The sequence below is a fragment of the Phaseolus vulgaris genome, chromosome 2 (genome assembly GCF_051622355.1).
Source record: "Phaseolus vulgaris cultivar YP4 chromosome 2, ASM5162235v1, whole genome shotgun sequence".
In the NCBI taxonomy this organism is placed as follows: domain Eukaryota; kingdom Viridiplantae; phylum Streptophyta; class Magnoliopsida; order Fabales; family Fabaceae; genus Phaseolus; species Phaseolus vulgaris.
This window is the reverse complement of record NC_143499.1, coordinates 25,616,581-25,626,382: the sequence shown is the minus strand read 5'-3', so window position 1 is coordinate 25,626,382 and position 9,802 is coordinate 25,616,581. Positions and strand designations below refer to the sequence as shown.

At 41.2% G+C, this 9,802-nt stretch overlaps 1 protein-coding gene and 1 long non-coding RNA gene across 2 annotated transcripts; one reads left to right on the top strand and one right to left on the bottom strand.

Moving 5' to 3' along the window:
* Positions 1-1,127: 1,127 nt before the first annotated feature.
* On the bottom strand, positions 1,128-3,525 carry NCED4 (nine-cis-epoxycarotenoid dioxygenase 4). The gene is made up of 2 exons (XM_068612661.2): positions 2,217-3,525; positions 1,128-1,960 (listed from the first exon to the last, which is right to left on the bottom strand). The coding sequence occupies exons 1-2, from the start codon at positions 3,335-3,337 to the stop codon at positions 1,321-1,323; spliced, it is 1,761 nt and encodes a 586-aa protein (XP_068468762.2). The 5' UTR covers positions 3,338-3,525; the 3' UTR covers positions 1,128-1,320.
* LOC137811077 (uncharacterized) lies at positions 1,843-2,310 on the top strand. The gene is made up of 2 exons (XR_011081027.2): positions 1,843-1,980; positions 2,110-2,310. It is a non-coding gene; the product is annotated as an uncharacterized LOC137811077 (long non-coding RNA).
* Positions 3,526-9,802: the final 6,277 nt, after the last annotated feature.

The following is a 9,802-nucleotide window of genomic DNA, read 5'->3' as shown; positions in this document are numbered from 1 at the left end:
AGTCGTTCTACTTTATTATTGTCGATTCGACGATTCATATGTTAGGTATGATGTCCAAGAATAAATAATAAAATGATCGACTTAAATCGAATCTATTTTACACTTAACCTGTCAATTAACATGAAAAAAGAAAAATTAAATTCAGTTATCATTTTCAGCTCATAAGCTTCAGTTAAATTGTTTTTCCCGACAAATAGGAGATAAATGAGAGTTAAAACTTGATTATTTTTTTTAACTTAACTAAATGGTAAGTAAAAAGTAAGATAATCCAGTATTAAAAAATACTCTTACTGGTAGAAGGCGATTATTTCTTAATTTCATCTCAGAGACAGAACAAATATAAAGGTTTTGCCACCAGTAAATTACAATTCATTGGAATGGCATGCAAATATAATATTAAAAATTAGAAAGAAAATGGTAAAATTAATACTATTTTTTCTTATTTACAAGCACTGTAGTTTTTTGTGAAGAAAACGACAAAAGGTGTAAAATATATTAAAGTGAAAAGAGATGTTGAGGAAGCAATAGTATCATAAGTGTAGATATTTTGGATAGGTGATGATATGTTAACTACACAGTAAAGAAATATACACTTCACAAATTAATAAAATAATATTTTAATCATATTTAATTTATTTTTTAATTTTAAATATTATAATGTAATTTTAAATATATATTTTTATTGTATAATGTAAAAGAATAAAAATTAAATATAATTAAAATATTATTTTATTAGTTTGTGAGGTGTATATTTTTTGTTGTTTGTAATTTGTTTTTGATAATATATTTACTTCATGCATGTAGTAAATAAGTTAAATAGGTTATAGTAACTGATTTAATTATGAAGTAAAAAGGTAATGGGTTTAAATTGATGAACAGTTGATGAAAAATAATCATGAATTTAACTGATGTTGAATAAAAAGACAGCACACGATAAGGAAAAATATACATTCAGAATCTTATTTCAATATATAATTTTCTTTCTTTACCTAAAATTTACATTTTTATATAAATTGATAAAATTACTTTTTTTTTATACTTGAGTAGATTTTCAATGTCTCATTTGTATCAATGATAGATAAAGTCATCGGTGATCCGATGGGACTATGAAATATGGAGCGATGATGTCATCCCAAGTTTTTTATGGCATAGATCTTGTTGTGTCTCTACATTATTACTCTGTGTCTTCCATACACAACTCTTTTATTTATTTACTTCTTTACCCCTCTAATCTATATCTCTATGCTACCTTCTAATCACAGTGAAGCGGTGAATAATGCTGAGAAGGGATAATAATGGCGCTATCCCACACCTCAATCATCACAACAACACCGCCTTCCTAAGGTCACTTTCCTTCACAAAATACCCATGAAAACCGTACGGAACCCGCCGTGGAAGCCTCACCACCGCCACCACGTCCAGCTCCGGCGACTTCGTGTCCATCACCAAGAACTTCGACTCTCCCTTCCTCTCGTCGTGCACGTAGGTCACCAAGTACCCATCGTCCTCCTCGCCCCCTTCCTCCTTCGCCACGAAGAACGGTTCCCCGCCGTAGCATCCCTCGCCGTACATCCTGCATCCCACCGTGCACTCCCCCCGCTCCTCCACCTTCGACACGTCCAGCTTCACCACCCCCGAGATCTTCGGCATCGGGTCTCCCACCGCCGCGTAAATGAACCTATTCTTCTTCCCAACGAATGCTGGGTTTATAACCGCGAAATCAAGGTTCCGCGCCGACACCGGTTGCCGCGTCACAATTCCCGTCTCCAGATCGATCCTCAGCTTCTCCACCATCGCGTGAACCAGCTCCACTCTCTCTATTGCGTGCTCCAACGACAGAATATTCGGCGCCACCACCACCAATGTTCTTCCCTCATCCTCCTCCCACGCGTTTATCGCGTGAATGAAGTTAAACCCCGGCACCTCGAACCACTTCATCATGGATTCATCCTTAGCATAACTGTAATAACAATTAAATCGGTAATAATGAAAATTAACTAAATTTATATATAATTCAATAGTGTTTTGCTTTTAGTATTTTTTTAATACAGTTCCACATCAATCAAATCTTAATTTAATTTCTACATTTTGCGTGAAAACGTTGATTAGGTGAATTACTAACACGAACTGAGATTCTGATTAAAGAATCATCCACCAAATTCTGTGATGGAAAACAATTGTAAGTGTTGTGCATATATATGTATGTACATACGTACCGAGGAAGGACTCCAATCCTTGGGACTTTGGAAGCGATGGAGCCCATGGGGGAGCCACCGGCGATCATGCCGAGAGGGTTCATTCCGAGCTGAATATCGCAGAAGACTGCATAATTCTTGGTGATGGCGAAGTCGTGGAGAAACGAAGGTGAAGTCACGGAGAAGATAGGCACGTCGTCGTGCTTGTTCCCGTTAGGGTCAAAACGGAAGTAGGTTAGGAACGGGGGAACGGGGCCGTAACGGAAGGCGAAGCATTCCCCTGTGTCGGGGTCTACCTTCGGATGCGCCGTCATGCTGACCGAAAGTTTGCCGTTGAAGTCGTAACGGCCGATTGTTTCGACCTCGCCGTTAGGGGTAACATAGACGGCGTAGGGGAGGTCGGATTCGCCCAGCGCGAAGAGACGGTTAGCGAAGAAGGCTAAGCTGGTGTTGGCCAACCCAATGCCATTAGACGGATTGAACTGTCCCGTGGCGATCCTCGCCGCGGTTAGAGAGCCACGCGCCGCGGAGCCAGCAAGGGAGTTGAAGCCAGAGAAGACGTTGGGGATGAGAGGGAAACCAGCGTCGTTTTCCATTGTGTATTTGTAGGTTTTGACGTAGCGGCTACATAGGGTGGGTTTGCCTTGGAAGATGCGGAGCGCGTGGAGCATGCCGTCTCCGTCGAAGAGGTGGTAGGGTCCACGCGGGAGGAACTGAGGGTTGGGGCCATTTCGGATGTAGGCGCCGTCGAGGCAGGGCGGGAGGGAGCCCTCGATTACTTGGCACTCGGTGGGAGGGAGTTCATTGACGGGGGCGAAGTTTTGCGACAGGACGTGTCTGGGGTCTACGGAGGGTTTCAGTGGAGGGTCTATGAAGTTGTTGACGATGCTGTCCAACGCGTTCAGCATTAGCGCTGGAGCCCATGAATTCGTTTTTCTTTTTGGTTCCAGGCGTTGCTGCGGCGTTGTTTTGATGGTTGGAGCAGGGTTGGTTTTTGGAGTGGTGGTTGAGAGTGGGGGGAGTGTGGTGGTTTGGGGTTTTTCTTCTGTTTTAACGGTTGATACTGCGTTTTTCAAGAGAGGGTTGGGTGGAGAAGACACCGGTGGTGCTCCTACTGTCACTGTGATGGGTTTAGGAACCATTTTGTAGGGTAGGGTCAGAGCAACAGCAGAAGTGTCTCTGTGGCTAGTTATGAGAATCGAGTAAAGTACTCCCCTTCTTCTACCATTCTTATCTTCTCTTCCACTTCTCTTTTATATACTCCCACTGTGAGCTCATAGTTTGACACCTATATTTTATTTTCTAATTTAAAATATTATTTATGATAGATTATCAAATGAATGTGATTTGCATTTTTTCTTTCTAAAAAAGTGATATTTTTTATATTTAGTAGCGAAAATAGAAAAAAAGTGATATTTTTTATATTTAGTAGCGAAAATATCTGTATTTTTTATTTTTATTATTATATATATTATTACATATATTATATCTTTTAAATATTAAATATTATTAAAAAAATAAAATATAACATTTTTTTATCAGTTATGAGTTTTAACATACAATTTTAATAATTAAGTTATAGTAAAAAATATATATTTTATCAGTTATGAGTTTTAACATACAATTTTAATAATTAAGTTATAGTAAAAAATATATAATGAACATAAGTACAGTAAGATAATTATGTCATGTATTTCATTCTCAAAACCTGTAAATTACTAATTTTAATTTACTAATATAAAATTAAAAAAAATGAATATAATAATGAAAGAGAAAGAAGAAAAAGAAGATGAGAAACTCCGGTAACAAATATTAAGAAAATATAGATTTTCTAATCTTTTTTATCTTCTTTGCAAGAATGTCGTGTTTGAAACTCATTCATCCTCTCATCGATGCCCCTATCAACAATGATATCAAGATGACTTTGTACCTGTGCAAAATATCTAAATGTTTCATATTCAAGTAATATTTTGGGATATTCTACTTCTGTATCTTCTTCCTTTTCCACATCCACTTGTTGTACGAAAATGAAAAGCAGAGTAAAAGAAGTATAAAAATGAGGAACATTAACAATTAAACAATTAGAATTTATACAAATAAATGATAATGACATTGGTTCAATAAGAAATACCTTTAGATTAATAAAATGAAGATAAAAAATATAAATTTGTGGTCTACATTATTTTTTTATATTTCATTTTCTTCGTGTTCTTTTTTCTGTTTCAGTCTTTTTTTTCACACTTCTCTCAAAAGTTTCTTTTGTATTGTGTTTTTTTATCGAGTTAAAGTAGTTGCTCATCAAACTACGTTTCAATTTAAAATTTTATTTGACTAATTTTTTTTAAAATAATATAAATGTACTAAGTTTCATATTATTTATTTTGCAATTGTTTGTGCAACCAATGATTCATGCAATCAATTTTTTTGAATTTCAAATATTATCTTTCTAAAATTGAAAATCTGAAATTAAAGAAAATATTCTTAAAAGAAAAAAATATGAAATATATTTTTGTGTATCAGAAATGAAATTATAAAATAAAATTGAAAATATCAAAATCTCATTTCTACAAACAATTATAACATAAAAAAATAAAATTTGAAAACAAATTCTAAAAAAAAAATTGAAAATGTATTTGTTCTCGTCGGTTGACTCAGCCGCCATTGACTTCAGAGGCAGATGGTGGCTCCTCCTATTTCTGGTGGTTTTTGCTCTCTTCCTCAGGTGATAGAGAGTGGCTCCGTTGAAATAGAGGGAGCCCTACCTGTTGATTGCACTTCGACGATCAAGTCAGTACTGGGCTAAGAAACAATAAGTATGTAAAATAGTTTCAGTCTTAGAAACGACATACTTTTCTAGGATTCTTACCACCCTTTTTATAGGTTGTATCTAGGTCAACTTCCCTGTCCCACAAGGATCTTTCCTTAAGTGGAATTACGGTTACTAGCAAGGCGTCCCATTGCGTGTCGAACAAGCTTAGCGCAACTGTCGCACAGGACTTTCCTTTTATGGAGTTCAAAATCTTAACAGTATGGCCTCCAGGGTACCAACTCATGCACCAGCGCTGCTGGGCCATCTATTCTATAGATGCCCTAATTATTCACGTGTCATGCATGCAGTCTTTCCCTGAAAATCCTAACCCTTATGGGCCTTAGCGCCTCCAGGGAATACTTACTTGTGCTAGACCTGAACGTACTATACACACCACATGCATGGACCCTTCCGTGATTTAGGTCTTTCTTATATCTGGATGATAGCTCATTAATATTCCTGGGGCCCACTTACGTGGCCCATTAATGCGACCAGACCACCGATGTCGGCGTCTGATGCCGATCTCTGATGTCGATGTCTGAGGTCTGGCCAGTACACAAGCCCCCAGGCTCGAGCTGTAACTTGTTTCGGCGAAGAGGCTAAGTGATCGCCCACGGGAACCTGCATGGCGAACGAGTGACAGGACGTGCACAGTGCACTGAGGTGACATTTCACCATACTTTTTCACCAGCGTACACGTGGCAAGATCAACGGTCAAGACTCGTTGTCGCTTGCACTTCCCTTATACCTTAAACCCCTCAACCCTTACGCACTTTTCACTGTTTCATTACTTCTCTTAGGCATTTTTCAAACCCTTCCATTTCTCAGAACGCTCTGTCTTCCTCCCTTAACCACATCAACTCACTGAAGCACAATCACTCCAAGGTATGTCTTTTATTTCACCATTGTCGTTGCTTTATCATTCTGATGCCCTGGACATGCATTAACTATTCTGGGACTGTTTAGATTTTCTGCATTTTTACTATTGTTGTTCTTCGTTTTCTACTTCCCTGTTTTTCTTTCTGAGGTGCACCATTTCTTTCTCAGAACTTTGCCTTTTTCTTCTTTTTCCTTCTTTTTTTTAGCGTTCTCTCCTTAAGATGGCCCAAACGAATCCAACTCCTCCTCCCCTCGACTTTAAATCCTTATATCGTTGGGCATCTGACGATCTTTTAGATGAAACCTCTAGTTTTACCTCCTTTGCGAGCATAGCGACATATAGGAAGAACCAGGATTGCCATAAATCTCGTGTCTTTAGGAAGGAGCACGATAGGTTCGTAAAGCTTGTGCCATGTAGGATGGGTGAGCCCGTTTGTGTTGATGAGTCATCGAACCCAGAGGGCCCCTTTTGTTTCATCTACTCAACAATCTTCAAGAGACTTTCCCTTCGCCTACCCCTCATCGGCTTCAAGCATGCTCTCCTCATTAAGGTCAATGTCGCCCCTACCCAGCTACACCCCAACAACTGGGCATTTGTTAGGGCCTTCTCTATCCTCCGCGACCACTTTGGCCATACGCCTTCAGTGGATGTCTTTTTATATTTCTTCGAAGCCAAGAGTCCAGGGAAGAAGTTGTGGGTGAGCTTCAACGGGGTCGCTGGAAGAGTATTGTCGACCCTCTGACAGTAATCATACAAGGGCTTCAAAGGGAAGTTCTTCAAAATCCGTTGCAGCAAATCAGACCCCACCCTCTTAGATGGGTTTCCCCTCTATTGGGTGAAGGAATCTGGGCTCAAGAAACCCAGATGCCTTGAGGACTTACCCACGCAGGAACGAGAGGTGTGCAATTTCTTCTCCAACCTGGGAGCAGTGCTTAGCATTGTCGAGCTGCTCAAGCTCGAATGCAGCCCTAAGGCTCTTAAAGGCTATATTGGTACCTCCTCTCTCCTTATTCCTACTTGTGTTTCTCTTTGCTTGTGTGCATTGCTGGTTTAAATTCTTATGTTATTTCTTCTTCTTGTGCAGGCATGGTACTCAACGCCGAGAAAAGGAGGCAGTTGGCTGCTGTTGCAGATCAACTGAAGGCTGCTCCTGACCCTTTTGCCCCAGCCCCCGTAGACCAAAGGCTAAAAGGGGTGGTTGAGGTCACTGAGGCTGCTGCTTCTAAAGATGAGGACACTTGTTCAGGCCTCGTCTTTAAGAGGAAGCGTAAGGCCGATGTTGTCGTTCCTGCCCCCTCAGGCTCAGACGGTCGTGCTCCTTCCTACAGGGAGCACCCTCCCAGTGCCTCTTCCCCCCGTGACATCGTGGTGCACGAGGGTAGGGGGAGAGTGCTTCAGGGGGCGATTGTGGTGAGCCCCTTGCTGATCTGTCGGCCTTCCTTCAGCGGGTGTTGGAGTCCTTCCAGACCCATGAGAGACTGGGGAACTTGGAGGATGATTCTTTGCTGGATCATATCTCGAGGCATCTTGGGGAGACTCTGGTTGGATCCAGCCTTCTTTTGTCCAAGACGCAGAAACTGAAGGAAGCAGCTAGCCAAAACGCCCTTCAAATCAAAGAACTTACGCGTCATGAGACTGACAGGATCTTGGAGATGGTGGAGCTTCGCAAATCTGATCAAGAGACTAAGAAGCTCTTGTTCGAGAAGTCCCAAGAGACTCTGAGGATCTATGTCAGGAACACTGACTTGCAAGCTTAAGTGGATGGCTTGGCGGAGAAGCTTTGTAGCAGGGATGCCGAGATGGCCCAGCTGAAGGAGGAATAAGCTCAACTAAAGGGGAAGTCAGCCCAGCTAGAAGAGCAATTGGCCAAGCTGAAGGAAGAGTTGGTCCGAAAGGATGAACACTTCCTTTAGACCAAGGATGAACTCACCCGGGATGCCGCGGAGTCTTACGCAACAAGGTTTGAGGATTCCATAGCCCAGGTTGCCTGTGTGCATCCTGGGGTGGACCTTTCCCAAACTGGACTGACAAAGAGAATCGTTGAAGGGCAACTGGTAGACGCCGAGTAGCGGTGATTCTCCTTTGTATTATTTTTGTAGCCTGACAAACAGTTGATGAATCTCTCTCTCTCTCTCTCTCTCTCTCTCTCTCTCTCTCTCTCTCTCTCTCTCTCTCTCTCTCTCTCTCTCTCTCTCTCTCTCTCTCTCTCTCTCTATATATATATATATATATATATATATATATATATCTTTATTTATGAAGTCTTTTCCTTTCAATTTGTCTCTTGTATTCTCTGTCAACTATCTTGCTTATCTTCAATTAGCCTTGCTAACAACGCTTTAATGACTGTTCATACCTAAGTAGCATGCTCCTTTACCTTACCAACCTGCTTGATCTTACCCCTTTTTCGATCTTTAACGTATTGAGGTAAAGGTGATGTTTGCTCGAACTTTAACTGGCATTATCTTTGTCATACAAATATAAGGGAAAGGTTTACTCGTTGTTCTCGACCTTGGCGCATAAGGACAAGGGAGATGTCTTGCTTCGAATCATGCTACTCTCGACATGGGCGTGTAAAGGCAAGGGAGAGGTTCGCCTTTACCAGGAACCTTACTATTCTCGACCTTGTCCTACAAAGGCAAGGGAGAGGTTCATTTTCCTAGTCTCGGCCTTGCCGTATAGAGGCAAGGGAGATTTTTAACTGGGAACCATACTATTCTCGATCTTGCATTGCAAAGACAAGGGAGAGGTCCACTTTATTGGTCTCGCCGCATAGGGGCAAGGGAGATATTTAACTGGGGACCATACTGTTCTTGACCTTGTCTTACAAAGACAAGGGAGAGGTCCATTTTACTGGTCTCGACCTTGGTGTATAATGGCAAGGGAGATATTTAACTAGGAACCTTACTGTTCTCGACCTTGGCGTTCTCACACAAGAGGGAGGCTCACTAAGAACCTTACTATTCCCAATCTTGGCGTTTTTTCCCAAGAGAGAGGTTCACTTTACTGGTCTCGACCTTTCCGTATAAAGGAAAGGGATATATTTAATTGGGAACCATACTGGTCTCGACCTTGGCGTTCTCACACAAGAGGGAGACTCACTAAAAACCTTACTATTCCTGATCTTGGCACTTTTTTCCCAAGGGAGAGGTTCACTGGCTGCACTGTACAACACACTTGCAAATATATCTTTTCAACTGAATTTTTATTAGGTGACCTCATTAAAAACCCTTATAAGGGGAGAAAGAGTGTCCCCTTAACTGTGTACAATGATATAATTAACTGAAATAAAATTTTAGATTAGCTCTGATCCAAGTTCGAGAAATTGTCCCATCTTCTAAGGTCTCGAACTTGTACTCCCCGTTCCCAAGTGCCTCTGTCACACGGAATGGACTAGTGCACTTGGGAGATAACTTGTTCTCTAGTTGGTAGGGGTGGGCCTTTCGCATCACCAAGTCAGCGACCTGGAACTGTCGAGGTCTCAACTTGGAGTTGTACTTGTACTCCACCCTTCTCTTCAAGGCTTCAGCCTTGATGCGTGCTTCCTCCCTGACTTCATCTAGTAGATCTAGGTTCACTTTTCTTTCTTCGTTGGATTCTTCAGCCACAAAGTTCTGGAAATGTGGTGAACTCTCCTGTATTTCTATAGGAATCATCGTGTCTGAAACATACACCAAGCTAAAAGGTGTTTCCTTGGTAGTGGACTAGGGAGTGGTGTGGTAAGCCCACACAATTCTAGGAACCTCTTCTGCCCAAGTTCCCTTGGCTTTTTCCAGTTTTCTCTTAGACCCTTGAGCAGAACTCGGTTGGCAGACTCGACCTGCCCATTCATCTGGGGGTGCTCGACAGATGCAAACACCTGCTTTATTCCTAGCTTTGTACACAGCTTGCCCAACTGTTGTCTTGCAAACTGGGTGC

Bases quoted from the DNA above. Each gene is read 5' to 3' on its own strand.
- NCED4 (XM_068612661.2), bottom strand. From the start codon at position 3,337: ATGGTTCCTAAACCCATCACAGTGACAGTAGGAGCACCACCGGTGTCT. The intron at 1,961-2,216 runs GTACGTATGTAC...TTGTTATTACAG, and splicing joins AGGATTGGAGTCCTTCCTCG to TTATGCTAAGGATGAATCCA.